The sequence below is a fragment of the Alexandromys fortis genome, unplaced genomic scaffold (assembly GCF_014885135.2).
Source record: "Alexandromys fortis isolate MF-2015 unplaced genomic scaffold, M_Fortis_MF-2015_v1.1 scaffold_121, whole genome shotgun sequence".
Taxonomy (NCBI): Eukaryota; Metazoa; Chordata; class Mammalia; order Rodentia; family Cricetidae; genus Alexandromys; species Alexandromys fortis.
Genome location: NW_026068037.1, coordinates 1,257,171 through 1,283,734, shown reverse-complemented (window position 1 = coordinate 1,283,734; position 26,564 = coordinate 1,257,171). Strand labels below are relative to the sequence as shown.

Below are 26,564 nucleotides of genomic sequence, written 5' to 3'. Positions count from 1 at the left end.
TACTGGCCACCCTATGTGAAACACCATGGTCTTGAGGTGGGGTAGGATGGGTGGCTGGAATACTTGGGCATCATGCAGAGATGGGGATTTTCTGAGGTCTGGGGTGAGGGGCTCCTCCGTTCTTGAGGTCCAGGCCTCTGATGAGCTGTCAGAGACAGGAGCACCTGTGTAGAAACAGGGATCCCAGGCTGAGGACCACTGCCAGCCACGCCTGACCCAGGAGGCTCCAGACAGGCTGAGGACCACTGCCAGCCACGCCTGCCCCAGGAGGCTCCAGACAGGCTGAGGACCACCACCAGCCACACCTGCCCTAGGAGGCTCCGTGCAGCTGCCAGGCTGAGGACCACAGCCAGCCATTCCTGCCCTAGGAGGCTCCATAGAGCTGCCAGGCTGAAGACCACCGCCAGCCACACCTGCTCTAGGAAGAGCCATACAGCTGCCAGGCTCAGGTTCATGGTGACATAATGCTTGCTGGGGTCTGTGCCTGCCAGGGAAAGTGATGGCTGGTGTGAGGGCACAGTTACCCCCAGATTCCACAGGGGTGCTCTCTCCCCGCTGGTCCTCCAAAAAGTACCAATGATGGGAGAAGTAGAATTACGACAATTCCACCAAGAGCCCACAGGAGTCCCAGAGATAGCAGCCTCACCTGGTACCTCCATGTGCCCAGATTCTACTGAGTACCCACGAGGATAGTTGACTCTTTCTCACAGACAACATAGTCCCTAAAGTCAATGGTGCTGAGGGTGATGATGAAGGCAAAATAGAGCCCTCCGCCAAAGCTCCAGCCTTCCATGTCATTGAGTAACATGGTGTGAAGATGAGAATGACCAGGGTCCCCAGGGCCAGGAGCACAGCAACTTGCAGGACCTGCAGGAGCTGAGAACACCTGGAAAGTTCCAGGAATACTTGCAGCTCTCTGTCCTATGGGGCTCCGGAAGACATCATGCTACCTAGAAATACCTGGGATGGTCCTCCCACCTGTCCAGTGTGGTCAGATGGGCACGCAGCCCTGTTCCCAGGTCAAGGAAGACCACATTGAGCAGGGTGCTTATCAGGGCAAGAAGACACAGAAGGCCTGCCCATCCTCCGTGCTGAGTGCCAGGTTTCCGTAGCCTGCTGGGCAAGGGAGCATGCACAGCGGGGCAGAGAGAGACCAGAGCTGCCTCCTGCCCACCCCCACCCTCAGCTCCAGCAGGGGTTTGTCTCCATCACTGCTGGGGGAGGAAAGGAAGTTGCTCCCATGGCACTCATCCTGTCCTCTGCTAGAACAATCTCTGCTTAGAGAAGGCTCTTCTATGATGATGCTGCCCCCACGAAGCCCTCCCGACTGCCACCCTCGGCCTCCCTGCCAGGCATGATTCCCCGAGATGGTTTATGTAATTTCTACCTAATTATCCCCATTTGTCTTATGTAATCACAGCCATTCAGTCCCTCTTTAGTGAACTGGGAGCCCAACACTCATATTCTAACACTCTCCCTGGAATACCAAGGAAGGTGTTTGGGATTGGATTGGGGCATAACTAAATGGAAGGGAGGCCAGTGTGAGAGACTGGGGGCGGGGGTTCTGCCGATACCCCATCTTCTTGGGATACTGGGATGTTGCCTGCAGCTTTGAGAGGCAGTCAATGCCCAATGACCTTCCTTCACTCTCTCTCTCAGAGGACGTTCTGGTCTGTGGCCAGGTGCATTAACACAACAGGCCCAGCTCGAGGGAAACCCAGCCCCCACAGCAGCAGGGTGTGCAGGCCTTCTGCCTTCCTCTGCTACTGTCTCACCATGCCCCCGTCTGTGCTTCCTGTGCCACCACCTGGATAAACCACATCCTCGCCCCAGGGATTGCTTTTGGAAGCTATGGCAAGAGCAAAGTCAAGGGAGGCCCCTCCCCGCACCTGCTCCTCCCTCACCTGTGACGGTGACCACTGTGCCTTCAAAGAAGAAACTGCTTCTGAAGTCCCAGTTGCTGGGTTACCTTGGGGTTCACGCCTGTCACCCAGGCTTCCAGGATCACCCGCTGGAGTGTCATGGTCAGAAAGGAAGGGGCTAACGGTTATGAGGGCCAGCTGTCACCCAGCAGCTCTCAGGAGGATGATTTTATATGGAAATGTGAAATCTCTGAGTGGCCAAGGCTGGCCGAGGTATGTGCTCTAACAGGTGGAGAGCTGAGGGCTGTTGACAGGAAATGACAAACATGCAAACATTAGCTAGGACAAGGCGAGACTGATGTTGGATACTTCTAGAAGGGTCTACTGGGGAAGGTGGGGTCTGGGACTTCGCTCCCATGCGGCATGCGGTGGGAGCCCAAGAGCTCCAGGTGGGAGCCTGGGCATCCAGGGAGCCGGCCGCTTTGCTCTCTGGCGCCCTCTAGTGAGCATAGACTATGCCTGCAGAAGAAATTAACGTTAGGGGCCCAGGAGAGAGGCTGTGTACATGTGATGTGTTGTCTGTGTGTGCAGTGCAGTGCTCTGTGTTACATGGGTGTGTATGATTTGTGTGTCTGTGTTTTGTGTTTCTAGGGAAGAAGGCTTGGCAGGTTCAAGCCTGAGCCCTCCTGAGGATCGTGCAGGACTCTCTCCCCACAGCGCTAGCCCTCTTCCATCTAGCTGGAAACTTGTCCCAGGGAGCATCAGCTCATTCTTGTTACCCGGCAGTGCTCCAGAGCTGGGGACATGGGAAGTATGGCTGCTACTCCTGCCTCTCTTTCCTGTGGGAGCTGATTTTCACCTGCTGGGTGGAGGCCTCCTGGCCCTCAATTGGACAGGAATTAGCTTCTTAATGCTTTGGCTTCCTCTTTCCCATGCATGCAGAGAACTGGGCCAAACATTTCGGAGCATGTCCCCTCCCTGGAGACCCCCACTCTCGGGGACAGCATTTGCCTGTGGACAAGGAGCTCTGACGTCCCTAAGGGCTCTGGGTGTGGGTGAGTGGCCTCGAGTGACCGCGGCATCTTTGTCTCCAAGAATCCTGTGGTGAAGGAGGAAGAGGTGGGTGTACAGCTGTCCTCACGGAATCATGTCCGGACGCTACACTCATCACCGTTTATGTGGAGTGTGTGAGCTCTCCAGAGACTGGGTTTCCCCCAGATGTTACCCTGGCGTGTCTCTGCTTCCAAGCTCCACCTGCTCACTGAGAGACTGAGGTTTTGAAAGGACACGTTTCCTAGTGAGTCCCGGGTCCGAAACACTGGCCCCTTTGGGCTGCAGCCAGACCTAGAGCCTTGTTCTCGACTGTAGAACCAGTTTGAGCCTGGCCACTGCTCATTCCTGGTTCCACCTCCAGCCCAGGGCTGAGGTAGGAGAAGGCTTGAGGTGTCCCTGTCTCTGACTCACTCCTGGGATGTTGGGGTGCCTGAGTAAAATGTGTGCAGGGGTGAGGAATACTACGTATACGGGAAAAGCGGGGACAGGACTCTCTAGTGACACCTCTTCCTGTGGCCTAGCAGCTCTCAGGTTTCACTGTGCTGTCAAATGTCACGCTGTGTGTACACATGTATCTGTAATACATATCTGTGTATGTGCCGATAGTTGTGTGCACATACATGTGCTTATGGAAGTCAGAGGTCAACTGCAGGTATCACTCCTCAGAGCCACCAGCCTTCTGTGTGTTATGATTTATTTTATTTATGTATATAGGTATTTTTCCTGCATGTATGTCTGTGCCACATGTGGGTCTGGTGCTCGCAGAGGACACGGGATCCCCTGGATCTGCCATGTGGGTACTGGGAGTTGAACCCAGGTCCTCTGGAAGAGCATCCACTCTTCTTTACTATGGAGCCATATTTCCAGCCCTGGTTTTGTTTCTTTAATCTCTCTCGGTCTCTTTCTACCTGCTCCCTCTTCTCCCTCTCTCTCCTCTCTCCCACCTTTCCCTGCTTCTCTCTCGTTGGTACACATTTCTGGATCTGCGAGTGTGCTCAGAGGAGGCTGGAGTAGGATGCCATGTGTCTTCCTGCCACCCATTGCCTTGGGTCTCTCACCAACCAGAAACTTGCCCTTTTCTTAGGCTAGCCCGGGCTGGCCAGTGAGCTCTTTGGGGATTCAATTCAGCTCCCTTCCTGCCCAATGCTGGGGTTACATACACTTGCAATCATACCAGAATTTGACGTGGATGCTGGAGATTAAAATCAGGTCCCCAAAGGAAATACTCTTAACCATTAAGCCATCTTTCCAGCCTTCTACCTTGTTTTCTGAGGCCATTTCTCTCTCTGGCTTGGGTGGGGCTTCCCTGTTTGTCAAGGCTGGCCAGATAACCTTAGGGATCTGTTGGTCCTTGACTTTCCAGTGCTGGGTTTACAAGTGTGCTTTGGGATTGAACTTGGGTCTTTAGGATTGATGGAAATTTCCTCTGCCAACTGAGCTGTCTCACTTGCCTCACATCTGGATTTTTAACGTGTGTTCTGGGCATTAAACTCGGATCCTCATATTTGGATGACAAGCACTTACCCGACTGGGCACCTCCCGGCCCATATGCACTGTTTCTTTTCACATTACTGATGAAGACATCTATTAAGTTAGTGGTTTGATTAAGGCAGCATAGTGGTCTAGCTGTAGCCCAGAGGATCAGGCTCTGGACTAGGTTTCACCAGGCTCCAGTTTCCACCGCCCTCTGTCTCCAAACAGCATCCAACTTCTGGTCAGTGGCTCTGCACTGGTCATCAGCACCTCCACCCCCTCCCTGCTCTTCCTGGCCACCTTTCCTTGCTCCCTCATCTACAGGAACTGCTCTGGGCCTGCTGGGCCAGGTAGGTGTAGTTCTTTAGGAAGCGCAGCTTCTGCAGTTGGAACTGGTCCCTTGATTGAGCTCCAGCAGCTGGAAGATGGTGGCCCCAAGCATCAGGGAGCAGGTATAGGCCATAAACAAGGGCGGTGCCCAACATCCCCAACAGCTTCAGAGACCAGCCCAGGGCATGGTGTGACCAGAATCCTGCAGCAGTTATCAGGGTGGAGAAGGAAGAAGGAAGAGGTGAGAACCCCTGCTACTGCCTGCTCTGTCCTCCACCGCACAGGTGTCTGTGGCAGGGGAGTCTGTCTGAACAGTGCAGTGTGCAACAGGCCCGCCACCCCACACTGGACCTCATTTTTCTGTGCATAGCAGCAAAGCAGAGAAGTGCATGGGCGCCTCAGAGACAACTATCGTCTCCTCCTGAGCTCACCTGACCTCACCCCTGCTTCCGAGTGGGCATGAATATCTGTGGGACAAATATGGTTGGGGTGTCCACCCTGCTGAGTGGGTCTGATTCCTCACCCGAGAAGATCCCAGCCTCAAACACGGGAGCCTAGGAGGTATCACAAGGGTATGGATTAGCCTTGCTTATAGGACAGGTTGACCTGTGTTGGGGAAACCTGAGGATGAGTAACCAGGGTGACAAATCAGAGCAAAAGAAATGGCAGACGACATCCTTGCTCAGAAGCTGTGTCAGTTGGTGCTGCTGACACATGGGGGGTCCTGGTCGCATCACTTTCTGCCAATGTTCAGTCTGGCTTGACCCTTGAGCAGGTTATCTGGAGGATGCTGAGCTCAGGAGACGTGAGTGTGGAGAAGACAAAAAACAGAAGCGAGTGTCCACCCACAGTGCTGTCGGTGACTCCCTCGCAGGTGGAGTCACGGGCCTTGGTGCATGTTTGTGGCAGGTACAAAGCTTTTCAGAGATTGCAGTTGCACAGGAGTTCAGCCAGCATGCTGCTCGTGAAGCTCTCCTTTACTTGCTTATTTTGAGATTTGTTTTTATTTATGTGCAAGTGTGTATGTGTGTGTGTGCATATGTGTGAATGTGTGCCACATGTATTCAGGTGCCCACAGAAGCCAGGAGAGGGTGTCAGATCCCCCAAGGTTGGAGTTAACAGCAGTTGTGAGCTGACCAATGTGGGTGCTAGGTTTTTGACCACTGAGTCATCTCTCCAGCCTCTTGTCTTTTTTTCTATAGAGACAAGGTCTCATGTAGCCCAGGCTGACCCCAAGGTTGGCACATAGCAGAGGATAACCTTGAATTGATTCTGTTTTCCACCTCTCTTGGGATGGGATTACAGGAGTGAACCTACCTCGCTTGCTTACGGGATGCTGGGGCTCTGACCTCATTTGTTTATGGGATTCTGGGGCTCCGACCTCGCTTGTTTATGGGGTGCTGGGGCTCTATCCTACGGCTTTGTGTGCACTAAGCAAGCGCTCTGCCAGCAGAGCCATCTGTGTGGCTGGTGTCTGTGGCACTTAGCACAATGCCAGCACTTATGAGCTCTGCTTGTGTGAGCCACCTGACCTTGTGCTGGGAACTGAGCTTCAGTCCTCTTGCAGAGCAGAGAGAGCTCTTGACGGATGAGCCATCTCCTTGGATATTTTTATTTATATCTTGAGCTAAGTAAATTTTATTGTAAAAGATGAAAATATTAAAAAGTAGAAACCCTTAAATCCCTACAGGCCTATTCACCTGCTTCTCTCCTCGGTGGTAGGTTTGCACTTGAGGGTACATCCTACTACTATTAGTTTAGTATATTTATTTATTTTAATTCATTTAAAAGTTGTCTTATGAAGTAATGGGGTTTATCATGGCAGCTTTATCTGCAGATGTTTTCATCTGTCATAATACTATACTCTTATTAATCTCTCCCTCGCTGCTCTTCCCGACTGCTCCAGTTTCGCTTCTGTCGCTGTGATGAAACACCCTGGCAGAAGGGAACCCATGTGGAGGGCAAAGGAATTTATTTGCTTACAATCCAGGTTACAGACATCCCAGGGAGAAGTTAAGGCAGGAACTCGGGCACCTTGTCACACCCACAGGTAAGAGAGACCAAAAAGAATGAACACATGGGTTTCCTTGCTTGATCCACTCAATCTGCTCAGGACTCCCTGCCTGGGAAGCGATGTCTCCACATTAGGTCAGGTCTTCCTGTACTAATTAGCAATCAAGACAACCCCCAGGGACATGTCCACTGGCCCAGCTGATCTAATGTTTCTCATCAAGACTCTCCCTGAGAGAGTCTAGGCTGTGCCATGTTTATAAAGAGAACTGCCGTGCCCACTCTTGCGTGTCACTGTCCTCCCTGACACAGGGCCACCCTTCGCTCTCAGCGTTCCATCATCTTCCTCAGTGTCCTCCTCCTAAGAGTCTGTCCTTCTGCAAGATCTCCCTCTCTCTCTCTCTCTCTCTCTCTCTCTCTCTCTCTCTCTCTCTCACACACACACACACACACACGCACATCTAGATTATGCTTATAGAGAAAATCTGTAATGTTTGTCTTCTGAACCTGGCTTATTTCTGTTAGCATGATAACCTCCAGGTCCATAAAGTTCCCTGTGGTGTCCTGGTTTTTCTTTACGGTCTCGTAGAATTCCACTGTGTACCTGTGCCACATGTCCTACGCCCATCTACCTGTTGGTTCTGTGTCTTAGCTGTGAGCAACATGGTGGGCATACTTCTCCAGCTCCCTTTCCTGCTCCTTCCACAAGGAAAGCGGACACTGCCATGCTGTGTGGATTGATTAATTTTCTCAATGCTATGAAAATACCTGACAGAAGCAATATAAGGAAGGAAGAGTTCATCCGGGCTGATAGTGTGAGGTGCCATCTGTCACGGCAAGGGACAGCGTGGTGGCAGAGTGTGAGGTGGCTGGTCTCATGGGATCCGCAGGCAGGAAGCAGAGAGAGGTGAACGCTGGTGCTGAGCTCATCTGATCCCCGTTTTATTCCATCTGGGACTCTATGGGGTGGTGCTTCCCACACTGAGTGGGAGTCCCACCTCCAAAAATGCGGTCTAGAAACCCCTCACAGACATGCGCTGAGGTTTGTCTTTCCAGGTGACTTAGAACCATCCCACATGGCGTGTGATAGACCCCAGAGCTTTGGAACCATCCCACATGGCGTGTGATAGACCTCAGAGCTTTGGAACCATCCCACATGGCGTGTGATAGACCCCAGAGCTTTGGAACCATCCCACATGGCGTGTGATAGACCCCAGAGCTTTGGAACCATCCCACATGGCGTGTGATAGACCCCAGAGCTTTGGAACCATCCCACATGGCGTGTGATAGACCCCAGAGCTTTGGAACCATCCCACATGGCGTGTGATAGACCCCAGAGCTTTGGAACCATCCCACATGGCGTGTGATAGACCCCAGAGCTTTGGAACCAGCACTACCACCGATTACTGCTTCACAGAGGAACTTTCCCATTCACCAGTTGTTGCCCCTTCACCCAAGCCACATCCCTTAGCCTATGGGAACCTGATTTTTGTCTCTAATGGATTCCCCTATCTGGACATTCATGCAACACAGATGGGACCATGAGTGTTATTCTTGGCTATCAACCTGACTACATCTGGAATTAAATAAAACTAAAAATGGGATATGTTTGTGAGGGATTTTTGCTTAATTTGAAGAGGGAAGATCCTCTTCTAATCTGTGTCTTTGAATTGGAAAGACACATCTTTAATCCAGATCTTTTCTTTTACAGTTTCCGCGCAGGAGGCTTGCTCGTCTCTTGGAAGCAGCTGTGGTGTGAGGTACTGTGGCTAGGCCCTCAGGATGATCAGCCACCGTTGCTTCTGTGATAAGGAGAGGGCGATCCATTGGTGCATATCCGTGGTGGGAAACCTTACAGAAAACTGAAGCCAGGGGGAATTATTAAGTTTTTTTTGTAACGAGAAAGTACATGAGAGAGTAACAGGAGCTGTTTTCCTGTGCTGCAGGGTCCAATGGAAAACACGGGGCATCACTGGAGTGAGTTGAGACAGGGGAATGGCATTAAGAGCAAGAACAGATACAGTCCTTTTTGGAGGCAGCTTGAAGAGAACTGAGGAGCCATCTTCCCCAAATCCTCCCTGCTGGTCCTGGTTTTCTGAGACATTCAGAGATTTCTGAAGTCACAATACTTACTTACCCTTGCTTGGCTTTTTCTCATATATTTGGAGATGTGGGTCAACAGAGTGCTGGTGATCAAGCAGCTTCTTGAATCACTGAGTCCTGTCCTTAAGCAAGGGCTGGGCCTTCCCTGAGAGGCCTGGGAGCACCTAACCCTTTTCCTTTACTCCGGGGAAGTCCGGCAGGTACAAGGTCAAAAGCTCACCCATTGACAACCGGGGGACTTCAGCCAGCTGGGACTAGGGTCCTCGATCAGGCTATACACTCAGTCCATGGGGAGTGGAGTGCTTCTCGGGCAGAGGGAGTGAAGAGAAAGAGAGTAGACTGTCCACGGGAGAGAGACGAGTGAAGGAAGCTGGAGACAGGCAGAGGGAGGCTGAAGGTGCCCTCCTCCCTCAGGTCTGGAAAGCTTGACCAGGACAGAGAACTCCACTCACCTGGAGACACCTACAAGGATCTGCTAAGTGTCAGCAAAGTCTGCCAGACCAGGGGCCTCCCACTTTCCTTTCCCTACAGCCCCTCTTTGTCTCCCCCTTCCCGTCCTTTCTCTTCCTTTCTACCTCCTTCTTCTTATGCTTAAGTTTTATGAGCTACCCCAAATCAGAGTGGGGTTTAGGATGGTCTCTCTCAAGGGCATGTCCACTTTAACGAGGGACTTGAAAACATTTTTTTTTTTTTTGGTATTTTTGTTTTTTGAGGACAGTGTTTTACATAGCCCTGACTGGCCTGTAACTTATGTAAATCAGGCTGGCCTCGAACTCACAGAGAATCACATGCCTCCATCTTCCTAGGACTGGGATTAAAAGTGTGTGCTGCCATGTCCAGCTGACTTCTGAAAACCATTGGGTCCCCAAATCTACAGGAAGTGAAGTGCAAAGGTGAAATGTGATAGGATCCCAGGATCCCAGGGTCTTTAGAGCGCTCTGTTGATGAAGAGCCTTCAGGATTCCAGGGTCCCAAGGTCTTTAGAGTGCTCTGTTGATGAAGAGCCTTCAGGATCCCAGGGTCTTTAGAGCGCTCTGTTGATGAAGAGCCTTCAGGATCCCAGGGTCCCAGGGTCCCAAGGTCTTTAGAGCGCTGTGATGATGAAGAGCCTTCAGGATCCCAGGGTCCCAGGGTCCCAAGGTCTTTAGAGCGCTCTGTTGATGAAGAGCCTTCAGGATCCCAGGGTCCCAGGGTCCCAAGGTCTTTAGAGCGTTCTGTTGATGAAGAGCCTTCAGGATCCCAGGGTCTTTAGAGCGCTCTATTGTTGAAGAGGCTGCTCTCATCCCCATGCCTTCCTGGAGGGAGGAGGGGCTCAGAAGACTCAGGGAGCTCAGAAGGTACCAGAGCCCCAAGGTCCTCCCAGAGATTACAGAGGCAGGAATGCTTGCTGGCGAGGGAAGATTTCTGGAGCTGCCTTCTCGTTGTGCAGATGGCCACAGTCACAGAGATATATCTTCTGGAGGTTGTCCCCCATGCTGGGGTGAGTTTCCCATGATGCAGCTGCCTTTGAGTTGCCCCTGCCCCTTTAAGTAACCCCAGTCAGCGCATTGGTCATCGGTGCACCAAGCTGGGCTTCGGTGGAGTCATTTTGAGGTCCACTGTCCGTGCCCCATCTGAAGTGAACAGGCATTTGTTCCCATCTCTGCAGGAATGGTCGCACGCTCCCTCCCTCCGTCCCTCCGTCCCTCCGTCCCTCCCTCCCTCCCTCCCTCCCTCCCTCCTTCCACTTCTCTCCATTCTGTCTACACATGCAAACTGAGTGTCCTGTGCATGTTGTAACCTGTCAGCCTTTGGCTGGGTTTCGAAGGGATCTTGCTGGACTGTGGAATTGTTGCTCATATCCACATCCCAGCCCAGTATCTCCTAGGTGGAGACTGCTCCTCTGCTGGTGAGGGCGAGACACCAGGCACGATTTATACCCCTTTCCAGAAGTATTGTTACTAACAGGCAGAGCCAATTTGTGCTTCCCCATGGGAAGGGCAAAATCAGTTAATGACGAATGTGAAATGGCCAGGCAGGCCTGATGGCAGAGTGTGGCCTAACATCCGGGGGTGATGAAGGGTTTTCTGAAGGTAAACTAATAGGAAGATAGAAAAAGATCAATCTAGTGTACCATGGGCAGAAAATCCAGAGTAAACAGAGTAGCTGGGCCTGGGCCTCCTTCCACCTGACTGACCCTGAAATAAAGAAAAGGAAGGCCTCCCACCTGACTGTCCAACAGATGCGAGTGGACACTTTCTGAGGCCTACCTGCCCCAGGTATGTGCCCTGCGTGGGAAACAGTGGAGAGAGGAGGGTCCATCACGTGGTTCCCCTAACAGAACCAAGTGGCTGAGGGCTGAGTGGAGGCAAGGATGCTAAGGGGCTCCTGGAGTCCTCCTTACAGTGATACCGTGGGAGAGTGTTCGTGGGCAGAGGGGCCAGGTCTATATGGGTCTTACTCTATCTGAGAGGTCGCTCTCAGGAAGTCCAGCCTGCTGAGATCAGCAGCGAGGACATGGGACTGATTTCCAGGAAGCTTCCAACCAAATACGCAGTCACACCTGATACTGATCTTTTGAAATGATTTATTTACTATATTAATGTGTATGAGTGTTTTGCCTGCAGTATGCATGTGCATCACATGCATGCCTGAGCCAGAAGAGCATGTTAGATTCCCGAGGACCAGAGTTACAGACATTCTGAGCAACCATGTGGGTGCTATGAATTAAGCCTGGGTCCCTGGAAGAGCAGCGCTGCTCTTAGCTCTTTGATAGCAATCTTGCTCAACCATTGCTGTTGTTTCTTTTAGGAGAAGGGGGGTGTTATTTTCTTTAAGCATACAGTCTCAGTCTTAACTGGAAACACAGTTAAGAGTGGGAAAGGACAAGACTCTTATTTTCTGTCAGACCAAGAAGTGAACTGGGACACCCCTACACCCACAATTCTGAGACAGATGCGTCAGCCAACATTGGGCTTCCTCAGAGCAGACCGGAGACTGTGTGAGAAGGGTCATTGGGAAATGATCCCAGAAGTCACGGCAGAGGATTCAGGAGAGAGGCAGGCAAGAGCATGTCAGTAGCAGGCGATTGCTGTGGACACTGAGAGACTGAGTACACGTCAGATTGCCCACAGAAGGCAAGGAAGCTAAGTGCCACGTGCTCACTACCTGCGCCCTTCACCAGATGAGGGCTGCACCAGAGAAGTCGACTACTTTCGCTGTGTTTTCTGTTGCTGTGATAAACACCACAACAAAGGACAGCACAGGAAAGGACAGGGCTCACTCCTGCTCATAGGTTACAGTCTGTTAGGAAGGGAAGTCGAGGCAGGAAGCTGAAGGCAGAAACTGAAGCAGAGGCCACAGAAGGACATGTCTTACTGGCTTGTTCACAGATTCAACTCACATTTATCTTTCTTATACAGTCCAGGACCACCTTCTTTGGAGGATGCCACCCACAGTGGGTGAGACCTTCTAACATCTATTATAAATCAAGAAAACACCCCACAGACATGCTCTGATGCCACCCTGAGGAAGGCAGCTGAACGTTCATTCTTCCTAAGTGTGTCAAGATGACAACCAAGATTAGCCATGACTGTACTGAACATGTGTGAGTGCCCCTCTGTGCAGAAGGGCCTTCAGGTAGAAAGGCGTGGTCAGATGGAAGGATGTCGACCCTTTGAGGGACGGTGGGGGCACTGCAGTCCTGCTACAGACTGCTGGCCTTCATCTCCTTTCTTGTCCTGTGGTTGAAACTCTTGCAGGGATATGGCCCCCACTTTGATCTTAATGAAACAGTGGGTAGTATCTTTCCATGCAATAGATTTCCCCCTCTTCCAATTCCTCCCAGATCCTCTCTCCCTCCCTATCTACCCAACTTGGACTCATTCATCATTTCTGGCATTTACCATCTTTCTGCCTCCTCTTCCACACAGACCCCTCAGTCTTGACGGGAGGGACTTGATGAGACATCCTATTTAGACCCGAGTGCTCCAGCCAGGTGGTGGTGGCACACACCTTTAATTCTAGTGCTCAGGGGGCAGAAGCAGGGAGATCTCTGTGATTTTGAGGCCAGCTTGGCCTATAAGGAGAGTTCCAGGATAACCAGGACTGTTACACAAAGAAACCTATCTCAAAAAAGCCAAAAACAAAATAAAACAAACAACAACAACAAAAAGAACTGAGAGCTCCAAGTCCCTTCCTCACTACACAGTGTCCAATGTTGGATTGTTCTGTTAATTCCAGTCTATCTTAAGAGGCAGATTTTCTGATGCAGGCTGAGCAAGACACTGAACTATGTGCATAGCAGGCTGTCACTGGCAGCCATTTTATTGCTATGTTCCTTTAGCAGGATGGTAGCTGTAGGTTTTCTCCTACTGTGACGTATCTAGTCTCAGTTCATGCCAATTTAGCAGTGTCAAGTATGGGTCCATTTCCTGGAGTGGGCCTAAAACCCAGTCAAAACATCTGTGCACCACTGCACTAATATATTTAGCAGGCACACACTGTTGTAGCTCCCAGTGTTCACGCCGGGTGATACTGATGGTTACCTTTCTTCTCTGGTAGCAGGTAGACTACTTTCCAGCCCCGTGAACACTGGTCAGAGGGGTGAAGTTTCTAGATGACCACCTAACATCTTCTCCACCTTAAACAGAATTTACAACCAAGGCTGAGGAGTCCCCCTGCACCTTAAATGTGTGTGAGCTCTGGGATCAACTCTGAGCTCTGGGATCAACTTTGAGACACAGGCGAAGGCTGGACCTGTGGCTGCGTGGTTAGGCTTGCTCCTTTCACTCCTGTGACATCTTGAGATGTACTTGGTAGCTGCTGCCATTTTAGCCCATCTCCTGGAACAGAGAGCAAAGCCAAACCAGTGTGGCTACCAGTGCGGAGCTTCACAGTGAGCCCACGGCAAAGTTCTGGATGTGAACTCTATTAAAGGTGGAGAAGGATTGAAACCAGCGATGTAGTATCTCAGTGTCGCCATCTGACCTCGACAATCCCCCTTTTAAAGTTGCCATGGTTTTCCTTATAATTTTTTTATATAATTAATGTTACTTGTGTGTGATGCGATGCATACGGTGTGGGGGCATGCATGCCACAGAGTGCAGCATGTGGAGGTTAAAGAATCACACTGTGATCCCCAGGATTGCATTGTTTACTGGAAAAAACTTGCTTCTAGCTGTGGAATGGCTCAGCCTGAGCACACACCTTTAATCCAAGAGCTTTCTGCTTGAATATTGTAAACAGGATTAAGTAAAATCAACCTTAGGTCTAGAAGTGGAGCAAGCAACCAGTTGACAGAAAAAAAAAAAAAGAAAAGAAAGAAGAGAGAGAGTAAGAGGGAGTCAGGATGGAAAGAGAAGCACAGGAAGCAGAAAGGAGGGGCAGCCAGTTGCAGAGGTTTTATTTGAGGCAGCATAGAAGAAAGTTCTCTTTCTGGGACGGTAGCAGCAGAGGAAGAGCTGGGTGCTTTCTCTGCCTTTCTGAGCTAGCAGGTTTTCATCCCAGGATCTTACTGATAAAGCAGAACGATAGAGACTTACCTAAAAACAACAAAGGACAACTTATGGGAGTCAATTCTCCTCCTACCACATGGGTCCTGAGGATGAAACTCAGTCCGTCAGGATTGGTGGCAAATGTCTTTACTTGCTCAGCTATATGTAATCTCTGCTTGTGAGATACGTGAACACACTTCCCACCCACCCGTCCTCCTGTGGAGAGAGTGACCGACAGCCGAATTCTCTGTAGCATTGGACCAGTGTCACTGACCAGGCGGCTCTCCAGTAAACATTTTAATCTCCACATTTGAATTCAGACAGTCCTTGCTGTTCCTGCTCCACTGAGCCCAGACTGATGCTGGAGTGTCCTTTACCCTTTCAAAGCCTTCATCCCCTCCTCCCACTTGCAGAGACTCTTTGGGAAAAGGTATACTGTAGTCCAGCATGGGTCCACACCAAAGCCCCAGCATCCACTGAGATTTAAGGTGGATTTTAAGGAGGCTCCCTCAAGGTTGATTGCCAATGCCCCGTAGACCCGGGGCTCCCTGGCTGGTGTGTTCCTCTCTTCCTTATTCCCTCTCCAGGCTGGGAGACTGTTTCATACCCTGTGTGAGGAACTACATTTCACCCAATAAAACCTTTGAATCCATGAGATAACACCTCAGAAGGAGAGTGAAACTCAACAGACCTTAGCAAGCTCTAGAAGATGGACCACAGCAAGGTGTTCCAGGATCACTGCTGCCAATTACGAGGGGCTCTGGCAGGGTCCATGCTACCTCCAGGATCCAGAGTGTGCATTTGTGGGACTGTATTCCTGTGCTGTAGACTCATGAAGAGCCTCTGTTTGGTCTTACCTCGTACGCCAGGCTTTACCTGGATGAAGTAGGGTGGGAAGGAGTGGCCCCACCCCATGGGGCTAAACCACTGAAACTTAAGGAAGTAGGGTGACCCCAACCTGAGCAGCAGGTTTGGGTTGCAGCTCTGCCACTCACTCATCAATGAAGGAGTTTAATGAGACTGGCTCTGTGCCTGGGTCACAAAGAGGACCCAGACAGGAGGCTCTGGTCACGGCACTTTCCATCTTAAAGTTCATGGGAAGGCAAGGCTGGCCTGCTCCTGCCTCTGGCTCCCAATGACATAAACCAGGCGGCGACAAAGAAGAAGGCTGCCGGCCTGCCTAGCTTCAAGATGCCAAAAAAAAGTCAAAAAGCCGACATCGACCCAAACAAGTCCATGCTGCTGTGTCTTCTTGTCCACTCCCCGGGATAACGAGTTGCTGTATTTAAGAGCAGACACAGCAGGAGCAGGAGCAGGTGTTTTGATTCAGCTGTCCTCATCTCTGAGCACCGATTTCTGCCTCTCCACTGCCCTCCCAGCTCTAGCTGGGCTGGGAACACAACATGGGCTGCTGCTGGCCATTTTCCTTCCCTTTCATGTCCACTTAGTCCACGTCACAGAGCCAGGTTCTGGAATGATGAGAGTGTCACCGAGGCACGGCCACTGAGCAGCTGTGTTCTCCTTGTGGGGATAGGGAGTTTGGTCTTAATTTTGTAGAGTCCCACACAGCTTAGTGGGATAATGGCTCAGGGTACTGATGCCTGCAGAGCTCTGGGGAGCATCCCACTGTTCTCTGGTACTTACTGTGAGGTGCTCAGAATGGAAGGATTCATAGCTCCCTGGAGACAGGACCAGTGAATGATGGTGGAGGGTCTGGGCTGGGACACTAGCCCCTGAGGTCCCCTACATTCTACTGTCTCATCTGGCGCTCCGAAGTCCTGCCTGGCCTGCCATGCCATTCCTGGCAAATAGTTATGAATAATGGATTATTATCATCCTGTGTTGCACCACCTGGAATGTCCCCCACCTGTACAATATGATGGTGTATTTCACAGCATCAACAGCAACCCAGCCTTGCCTCCAGCTTCTTGGCACTACCATCCTTCCAACAGCCCTACAAGTCCTCTCTGGTGCTCTCCGAGACACCATCCTCAAAGAAGGACAGCTCTCCTCCTCTGGCTTCAAATTTGCCAGCTGCTCTGGGGTGGCTTTATGTCAAATCTGAGGTCACTAATGAGGGGCAGGGTCTTTATCTTCGCATCAGCCACTCTGTATGTAGGGCAGGGTTGGAACTCCATCAGAAAGTCAGTTGCTTCCCAGGCCTGAAAGAAGACAGGATGCTGGTTAGCTTGGGGTGGGGACTTTTCTCAGGACTGACAGGCACTGGGAGGGAGACTGGTCAACCCTATTCTCTGAATCCTGCCTCCCAGACTGTGCAAAAGAAAAAAAAATACTCCCCTAGCTCTTTGCTAAGGTTTCATTCCTCAGACCCTACTCATGCCAACCACATGGTGTTCACTGATGCCTCTCTCTCTCTCTCTCTCTCTCTCTCTCTCTCTCTCTCTCTCTCTCACACACACACACACACACACACACACACACACACACAGAGAGAGAGAGAGAGACAGACAGAGAGACAGAGAGACAGAGAGACAGAGACAGAGAATTTAAAACAAGTCTTTAAAAGAATGCAGTCTTGGGTTTTACCCTAGGCACACAGCCTTACGTCTGCGTTTGACTGGATCCTTCCATTCACATACATGGAAGTGTGAGCATGCTATGAGGTCCTAGTTCATCTGCCTGGAGTTTGGGTAATAAGGTACTGCTGAGATCTTCTGGGTGAAGTGATGAACACAGCATGTGAAACTGTTTCCTTGGGTAGGGAGGTTGAGGGTAAGGTTGGGTAGGGCATGGCGAAGGGAGAGCTGCAGCCAGCTTGAAGTGGACCATGGAGCCTGACTGGGAGTGAGGATAGTGGGCTCTGTCTATGTGGTACTACCATGACAGAATGGTGAGAATAGCCCACCGGATGGCTCGTGTCTACAGTCCTGCAGGGCCAGCACTGTGTATGAGCCACACTGTGAAATTCAGCAGAGATGCCCCCACTTTAAAATATTCTTTCAAAATATTTATTGATTTTTTTTGTATTACTCACAGTGGTGTGTGTTTGTGTGCCTGTATGCCTTGGCGTGTGTGTAGAGGACATGGGCAATTTGTGGCCACTGTTTTTTTTCCTTTCACCACACAGATGCTGGCAATGAACCCCAGGCCATCAGGTCTGGACCCTCACCAGCTGGGCCATCTCACCCGCACCCTCACATATTCAGACCTGTCCCAACCCAATTCACTCAGGACACGTCCTAGCTTACAAAAGAGGTGTGCTCAGCTCCAAGGCCTTTTAGACTCCACACGCCACACCGCAAACCCCCATGGGACCGGAATTTCTGCAGGTGGCCTGGTAATTCTAGTGTACAGACACGGCTGAATTTCCTAGTTTCATCTTTCCAGGCCGAGGACATGTGGGGTGAGAGCTGGGACCACCTCAGGCCTCAGGTCTGGGGCAGCTGTGCCCGGGAGGGCTGAGGAAGGATGCCACCCAGCAGAGCTGAGCGCACTACTTGAGAACATGGCTCCTCTCACGAAGGGCTCACCACACAGCCTTTCAGTACCATTTCTGCTGCGCACACTGTGTCCCCACTGAGCAGCAGAGCTGGAGTAGCAGGGGTGATGGCACTCCTGGAACAGATACCGACAGCATAGACGCATCACTAAATGGGACCAGGTCTCATCACCAGGGCCTCCTTCCCTGCTGCCAACTCTGGCGCTCAGTACATACGAGAGACTTTATCTCGGACAGGTGAGGCGGCCGCTGTTTATGACACACAGACCACAGCATGACAATGGCAGAGATGGCTTTATTTGAGGCCTTGTTCTTCCTAAACCTCTAAGAGCTAGTGTGGTCTCTCCCTCCCTCCCTCCCTCCCTCCTTCTCTCCTTCCCCTTTTCTGTCCCTTCTTCCCTTCCTCTCTCTCTGACCCCTGGAAGGCTCCCAAGCAGGAGTTCAAGGCTCCTTGGTAGGGCCTTTCCCTGGCACCTCTTGGAGAAGGAGGACTTGTGGTTATGGGGTTGCTCCAAGGGACGTTTGAATGTTAATGTTAACACTTCCAAATTGGAAGATTAAGGAAGATTATAAAAGGGGCTGCAGAAAGGAGCTAACCCCATTTCCTCCGCTGCTCAACCCATGCTTGGCAGCGGAAGGCAGCTTTGACTCCACGGATGACTAATGCCCCTATGGGGTACATATACCTGTCTGTGGGGGCCCCTAGCAGGGATTTAAACGTTTGCTGGCATTTTTCTGGATCCTAAATCAAGCCGATTCATGCTGGATCTTGGTGCATTCTCAAAACAGGGAGCCTTATGTTAAATTGCCTGCTTTGGGCTCCTGTTGCTAGTGAAGTCACAAATTCCTAGTAATGAGTGCTGGGAAGAAGCCCTGACAGGGTAGCAACCCAAATGAAGATCAGGGAGCCCCAGGCAGGGCAGAGTGTTTGCTTTGGCTGGGAAGGTGCTGGCCTGCCTGCAGTTTGCCTGACAGCAAGCCTGAGAAGTGAGCTTCATACACAAGGCCACACAGTGTGCCCTGGACCATCTGCCCTGTCTAGTTAGGTCTGACCTGGGCAGGGGGATGGCCCCGTGTCCCCCTCTCCATGGCTTCCCCTGAGTCTGCACGGTCACTAAGAAACCAGGAAGCTTTTATTTTCCCCTTTGGGAATAGCAGCTAGATGTGGGACTTGTGTGTGGTGTGTGATTTGATGAATTACTCCCAGGTTTCTGACTGTTTGGAGAACAGCACTCCCATCCTGGTCCCCCGTACCCCCAGGCCAAGAGGCACAGCGGAGGGGGCAGCCCTTGCTGGCCGTGGCTTTCCAGACAGTGTGGCTCAGTGGAGAGAGCAGAACACAGGCTTCCTTGGCTTTGGCTTTAGCTGTCTAACCTTAGGCAGCATCTTCAAGTGCAGTGAGCCTCAGGTCCCTCACTTGTCTTGCCTCCCTCTGTGTGTGTCTTCTAGTGTGTCAGGAACAAAAAATGCACTACTATAAATGAAAAACTTCGCCAGTTCTGACTAACCTCTGTGTAGGTGTGTTCATGTGTGCACGTGTGTGTCTATGTGCGTGTGCATATGTGAGTTGTGTGCTCGTGCACATGTGTGCATGTGGAGGCCAGAGTTTAATCTTTGGTATTGTTACTGGGCTGGCATCCATCTAATGTTTGGTTAATTAATGAACTTAGAATGTGTGCTGTGGCCTGCATGTGGCACTCAGAAGGCAACTTGCGGGGTGAGGGGGGCTATCTGTCACTGTTCCCTGTGTGTGCTGGGGATCAAAGCTCTCAGGCTTGGCAATAAGCACCTTTGCCTGCTGAACCACCTCACTGGTCCCACCTTGTTTTTTTCAGACAGGCTTTCCCACCTAGGCTGGCCAGAGAGACCAGGAGGGGCCTGTCTGTCCCTGCTTCCCCAGCACTGGGGTTAGAGACCAGGAGGGGCCTGTCTGGCCCTGCTTCCCCGGCACTGGGGTTAGAGACCAGGAAGGGCCTGTCTGGCCCTGCTTCCCCGGCACTGGGGTTATGAATGTGTGTGTCCATGCCCAGCTGTTTTTATTGGTCCTGGGGATGAAAATTGGGTCCTTGTGTCTGTGCAGCAAACATTACCTATGGGGATCTCTCCCCAGTCCTGATACTTGCCTTAAAGTAAAGTGCTCATGACAAGTGGTGGTGGCACACACCTTCACTCCAACACTAGGGGAACAGCGCAGGCAAGTCTTTGAGTTCAGGGCCAGCATGGTCTACAAAGTGAGGACCAGGGCTATAGAGAGAAAGCCTGTCTCAAAAAACAAAACAAGAAAAAGTGAAGTGCCCTGGCTTGTGGCTCTCTAGACTGTAAGGGACAGTGCCAGCCGGAAAGTCGCTGACACCAACCTTGGGCTCGCACCTCTTTTCCCAGGAGAGTTGGGTGACATTTCTCTTATTACAAAGGTGGTTGCAGCACAACTTAAAAATACTGCTTCCTTGTGGGCTCTGGGGGGCGGGTGAGGAGGGGGGATGCTGCTTCCTTGTGGGCTCTGGGGGGGATGCTGCTTCCTTGTGGGCTCTGGGGGAACTTTGGCAGTCAACTTGATTGGACTGAAAGTGCCTAAGATGTCAGAAAAATCATTTCTGGGTGTGGCATTTGCCGAAAGGATTAACAAGCAGGGAAGAGTTTAGTAGGCTAGGGGTCCAGACAGGATAAAAGGGGAAACCGAGAAAGCCTTCCTAGCTCCATCCTGTGAGTCCTTCCCTGTCCTTCCTGCCAAGGTAGCCTGGCGGTTTTGACACCAGGAGCCCAAAGAGAACTCTTTTCCTTAGAGCTGTCTGTTCAGGTCATAGCAACTAAAGGTGAAGGACACGCCCCCCCCCCCCCCCCCCCCCCCCGTCAAGTGCACGGCATCCTAGCAGCATTTCTGCCCACAGACAACCTCATCTTCAGTCTCCATGGAGCGACACGGCCTCCTGGCCTCCTGCTTTTCTTCAGTTGTTCCCAGCTCCCTCCTCTGCACAGCTGCCCTCCCAGGGGAGCTGCCTGTATCTCTGATCCGCTGGCTTCCTCCTGCCCTCCCCACACATGCCTGGCTACCATGAGATGGCACTTAGCCACCTGTGCCGCGCGGTGGGCCCATGCTGCTGTCCTGGCGCTCACACAGTGGGCCTCCAGTGACAGCCTGGTTGTCTGGTGTGAGGATGTGAGGATGGCAGCTTCCTTCAGCTCCGGTGCCCATCCGCGTGCAAGCTGCAGGCAGGTGGTGAAGAGACTGAGCAGGGTATCCACCCAGGCAAGGGTCCGCCGTGTGACCCAAGACTTCCTCCATTTATGCTGTCTGTGGTTTGCGTTTGTGACAAGGCTTAGTTCTCCATGCGGTGAGGCTAGCAGGTGAGACCTTTAGGAGGTGAGGTCTATTGGGGGGTCCTTGGGTCACTGCAGAAGCCTGAGCCCTGAATCCCTCTCTGGGCTCCTGTCTCCCCTCTTACTCCCATCCGCCATGGGGTTCTGAGAAGAGGAGAGCTGCTCCAACTATTTTGTGTGTCCCTGAACCCCCAGAACTGGGTTAAACGAACCACTCCTCTTTACTAAGCTACCCAGGCTTCACAGTTCATTCCAGCAATGGAGCACAGACAGACAGGCATGCCATCAGGGGGGCAGCCTTTGACAAGCCATGACACTGCGAAGTCTTTGGACTGTTGGGATGAGGCAAGGACGAAATGTAAGTATAGGGTAGGGGTCTGGCCTTGTTCCTGTGGCTGTCTGGGACTGGCAAAGGCTTGTCCATAGCATGGCTAGCTGCCAAGTGAGCAGGCCAGTGAGCAGTCAGGAGGGGCCTTCTGCTCTTCCTGCGGTGGGACAGGTATTTCCTTTATGGCTGACACAGTGTCCCCAGTCCTGGGCCTTCAAGTGGTGTTTACATTCACAACTCCTTGGCAAGAACTATGCTTCAAGGAGAGTGAAGACTCTAGCCAGGGTTTCAATGAATACCAAACCACCCTCAGCTCCTTCCTGTTTAGAGAAGGCTGGACAGGGAGCGAGAGATGTCTTCAGGGGACAGAGAACAACCAAGGTCTGGAATAGGGAGACAGAGCCTGCCCAGGAGCAGCAGGAGCCCCCAAGCCACCGGCCCACACATCTGCCCCCAGGTCTTGGAGAAGCAGGGCTCAGCTCACACGAGGTGACCCAGACTCCTTTGCAGCTCCCTGCTCAGTCCCTGTGTGGGACAGAAGAGTAGGGGTAGCCAGGCCTTGGCGGGTGTCCAGGGGATGTTCTTACATTTCTTCTGCAGAACGTTCTGCCTGGCCTTGATGAATGCCAGGATGTCTGAATCTGTCTGGCTGTCTCCAGTGAGAGGGATGGATGACATCGGCCTTTCGGAGATGCTGAGGACAAACACAAGTCACAGTTTTAAAAGTCACTACACTGTATTCCTGGATGTTGCTTTTCCAAAGTGATTTCCTATCTTACTTAATTTTGCTTTTTAAAGATTAAAACGTGTGTGTATGTGTCTGTCTGTGTATGTGTGTGTCTGTCGGTCTCTATGTGTATATCTGTGTGTCTCAGTGTGTGTGCGTGCGTATGTCTGTCTCTCTTTCTGTATGTGTCTGTGTGTATGTTTATGTGTGTCTGTCTGTCTCTGTGTGTATTTCTGTCTGTCTGTTTCTGTGTGTGTGTGTGTCTGTTTCTCTGTGTGTCTGTGTGTATGCACATGTGTGCACACGTGTGTGTCACACACACATGTCATCAGAGCATAACTTGTGGCAAATGTTTTCTCCTACCGTGGGCTCTGGGACGAGCTCAGGCCATCACACTTGTGGAACATGCGCCTTGACCCTCTGAGCTGGCCTTCCTTTCTGCTTTGGTCATTGGTTTCCATCTGACCTCCCAGCTTTCCACTTCCTCTGTGTGAAGGCCACACCAGTTCTTTCACTGTGCTACTAAATCCCCCTTCCTATCTCTCCCAGAACAGAAATCACGCCCTGCCCCAAGACTTCCTGGCTTCCCTGTGCTCTGACTCTGGTTCTCTTCCCAGCTTGCTTTCTGCAACTTCAATAAACCAATTCCTTCCAGTCTTGAGACCTTGGCTCTAGCTGCTGCTTCTCCCTGTTGCTGCCCTAGACCCACCCTCAGGCAGCCCAATAGTGCCAGGCATGAGACTGGAGCAGGAGGGGAGGGGCCAGTATCCTTCCCTTTATCAAGAGAATTTCTGGAAATTTCAGCAACTCTTCTGTTTACAAATTTCATTGGCCTTGTGGCTGCAAAGGATGCTGTGAAATGTAGTTTATTAACAGTGGCACTTTGGCTAAATATGGTTGCGATCTGAAAGAATAGCAGTCTCTGCCTCTGGGGCAAAGAGCTACACCTTGTCAACAGTTCCTGGATGTGAAAGGAGAAGCTAGTTTGAGTAAGTCTGGGATGATAAAACAGGAAGGGGAAAGGTGACATGTTACCCTAGACAGGACCACAACCTCCTAGAGAGGCTAGTCAGCACTAGCAGCACTGCCCAAATGGACTTATTTAATAATTAATTAATTAATTTTAAACAAATTCCTACTACATAGACTGACCTTAAACTCACAGAGATCATCTGCCTCTGTCCCCCAAGCGCTGGGACTAAAGGGTGCCACCACCCCTGGAGCATCTTATACACACATCAGAAGATGAAGGGCCTCAGAGCTTTGGGGGAAAACCCCCAGTTTAGAGAGTCAGCACACAAGAGAAGATTTGCGGAAGTCAGTCCCAGCTTCTGTCTACAGAAATTGGACCCTCATGCCCCCTCAGGTTGTTGGGGATGCAGACTTTAGGGCTCACGCTGTCCACTGTAGCGGCTGTCACAGTATTAGGAGAGGAGGGCATACCTGTCTTGCAGCTGGGTCCTGGAGCTACTGGGCTCTTGGCTGTGCTGACTGGGGCATGGGGAGGGGAGGATTCTTCTGGCATCCCTGTCGTAGCTAAAATAAACCAACAGAAGCCAGAAGTCAGGAGGAAGTGAGGAGGAGATTCTCAGGGCGCGCATGTCCTCTGCAGATTTCCATGCTAAAGCCCTAGTTCCCAGAGTGATGGCATTTGGAGGTGGCCTTGGGGAGGTGACCAGACAGATGACATCTTGTGGGTGGAGCCCTCAGAATGGGCCTGGTGCCCTTGCTAGAGGAAGACAGACTAGAGCACGCTGTCTGGACACTGCAAGGAGGGAGCCCGCAGCAAGCTGTACATCTCTGTGCTACAGAAACCATAGGCTGAACCCAGCCCTAAAGTGGTGGAGACAGAGTCCTTGGGAGGCGAAGACGTCATGAGGCAAAGTCCTCAAGATGGGGATTAACAATTTTACAAAGGAACACGAGTACTTCCTGACCCTGCTACTTGGTGTGGGGGTGGGCAGAACCCTTACCAGATATCCAGACTGCTAACTCCATCTTTAGCTTTCTGGCCTTGAGAACTGTGACAAACACAGAAAGACAAAAGAGTGTGGAACTCAGAACAGGGGATGAAGGCTCACCTGGCACACATAAGATCCTGGGTGTGCCTCAATACCAGGAAAACCAACCACCCAACCAACGAGTCACTCAGACTCTGACTTTTTGTAACAGCAACTGGAGAAGATTGAACTGCCCATCTGCCTCCCCCGCTGTCCCCCCCCCCATCTTGGAAGGCTACACGGTGATTTCCATTGTTACTCTGCCCCCTCCACCTGCCATCTTGGAAGGCTACACTTGATTTCCATTGTTGGAGCAAACATCGGCTGAAGGAAGATGGACAGCAGCAACGACTGCCATGATCACAGCTCTCGTTTGAGGACAGTGTATACAAGCAGGCTGCCCTCTGCCAGCAGTGAAGGACCTGAGACACAGCTCCATACTATCACCCTTGGCAGTCTGGGTGCTCCGTTAGACCTTTGAGGGCATGGACTCGGTAAAGAATTTCAGGACGAGGTAATGTATGAGACAGAGCTGGCGTGTAATAGATCTACTAAAGAAAGACATTCAACTGGAGAATAAGTGGGCACCCAAGAGGGATGCGCTTCTTCAAGAAGAGCCACGTCAAGTGTAGGTGCCAGCTCAGCACCTACCGTCTCAGCAGAAGCCATATAGACTTCTGGTGGCTCTCAAGTCACCTCTCAAAAGATTGCTGGGGAGGCACTCACTCCCCCTCCCGTTCCCTTCTGAGACATGAGACTACATGGTGGCTCCAGAGACCCCTTGGGTGAAACTGTAACCTGATAGGTGATTCCAGAGCCACTAGGGCTGCACAAGGGACCTAGGACATGTCCTCCCCGTTTCTGGTGAGAGTCCGCCTAGACAACAGCAGGCTTCTAGCTGGGAAGAAAGGCCTTAGTTGTGAACTGTGCTGGAGTCCTTGCCTCTCTGCTGGCAGGCCACTTCGGATTCTGGGGTGAGGTCCTTTTTCTGTTGTTGGCCCCTGTTGTGATCTGGCCAGGAAATGTCCCTCCCAGAGGTGCTAATGGCTTGGCTGCCAGCTTTGGGAAAGAGACTGGATCCTGAGGTCCCTGTCCACATCTACGGACCAATCCTCTGACAGATCTGTGATCTGACAACATTGTTAATACATTGGACATCGGAAGGTAGGGCCGGCTGGAGGAAGTAGGTCACTGGTGGAGGTGGCTTCGGCTTCCAGGCCCGTCCTCTGTCTGTTTCTGCTTCCCGGTGTCCCCACAAGCTCTGCACAGTATCTTGTTCCCTAGGATCTGCTGCCTCACCTCGGTCCAAAGCTGACCTTAGACTGAAAGCTCTGGAGACCTGGGTCAAAATAAACCTTTCTTCCTTCAAGTTGCTTGCCTTGAGCATTTTGTCACAGCATGGAAAATTCACACATAAGCCCTTCAGTGTCAGAGAAGGACGCCATCACCCCTATCTTACAGATGTGCTAGAGATTGGGGGGTAAAATAGCTGAGCTTGAAGCTCACACGTCTCCGAGGCTTCTGCCTTTGCTCCCAGCCTCCTTGTTACACCGAAGGGCTTCTGCCGTCTTTCCCTGACCACACTCCCAGCCTCCTTGTTTCACTGACCGGCTTCTGCCGTCTTTCCCTGACCACACTGCTGTCCCTGGACGGTCTCTGATGACCACTGCATGCTCATCAAGGGATGATGACAACTGGCAGCTCACCAGGTGTGTTAGGCCCATTTAGCATTACTGTGTGATGTGTGCTCCTTGCCTCACACTCTTGGCTGCAGCACCCCACATTCCTCTTGTGAAGGGACGGCTGGAAAGCTATCTTTATGTCTCCTGTCTCTCTAGGCCTCACTGCAATACGATCTCCTATATGGACTTTGGAGCCTCTTCCACACTTTGGGACGGTCCTGCGAAGAGCCATGTCAGAGGCAAAAGGGACTTAAGAAGTCACGTGATCAGAACCTTCATTTTACAGCTGGAGGCTTTCAGGCTGGGAGGCGGGTCAGCAAGATGGACAGGTGGGATGGTGTAGTAAGTGTGCTCTCATCTACCCAACCTCTTGCTTAGGCCCATGGCTTGCTTTCCTGTGTATGAGTTTGGCTAGTGGCCAACCTTTTGCTCTCCCACCCCTTCCCAGGGGCTGTCTCCACAGGCTCAGGATAAACAAACAGTAAGGAAAGCCAGAAGGCGTCGTTCCTAAATCCTACTCGCACTACCATGCTCATTCCCCAGGGAGGGAGAAGTAAGCTCCTCTGTGCTAGGTCTGACATGGGGTGCTGCGGGACCGGAGATAGCCACAAGGTGGCAGACTCTGCACATCCTTCTTGAGAGACCAGCTGCCACATCCTCGGAGCCTCAAGGGTGGCTGGAGCAAACTCAGGAAAAAGAAAGCGGGGGGGGGGGGGGGGGGGGGGGGGGGGGGGGGGGGGGGGG

The 26,564-nt window shown here is 51.7% G+C and overlaps 2 protein-coding genes across 3 annotated transcripts in view; both read right to left on the bottom strand.

The window, feature by feature from the left end:
• Window positions 1-70: 70 nt before the first annotated feature.
• On the bottom strand, window positions 71-4,905 carry Kcnk16 (potassium two pore domain channel subfamily K member 16). Its single transcript, XM_050165104.1, is given in 10 exon segments — window positions 71-211; window positions 414-484; window positions 709-801; window positions 804-886; window positions 961-1,060; window positions 1,063-1,113; window positions 1,905-1,966; window positions 1,968-2,040; window positions 4,711-4,797; window positions 4,800-4,905. Coding segments are annotated over 10 exon segments (867 nt in total).
• A 6,531-nt stretch (window positions 4,906-11,436) lies between these two features.
• The window catches only part of Kif6 (kinesin family member 6), a 307,139-nt gene continuing 292,011 nt past the window's right edge, over window positions 11,437-26,564 (bottom strand). The window contains exons 20-23 of one of the 2 annotated variants that reach the window (XM_050165072.1): window positions 24,112-24,159; window positions 23,582-23,674; window positions 21,999-22,105; window positions 11,437-16,467 (exon numbers count right to left, since the gene is read on the bottom strand). In XM_050165072.1, the coding sequence (XP_050021029.1) occupies window positions 16,451-16,467; window positions 21,999-22,105; window positions 23,582-23,674; window positions 24,112-24,159 (265 nt within the window). In that variant the 3' untranslated portion in view covers window positions 11,437-16,450. The remainder of the gene's footprint in view (window positions 16,468-21,998; window positions 22,106-23,581; window positions 23,675-24,111; window positions 24,160-26,564) is intronic. The other variant, XM_050165073.1, reaches the window with a different exon arrangement.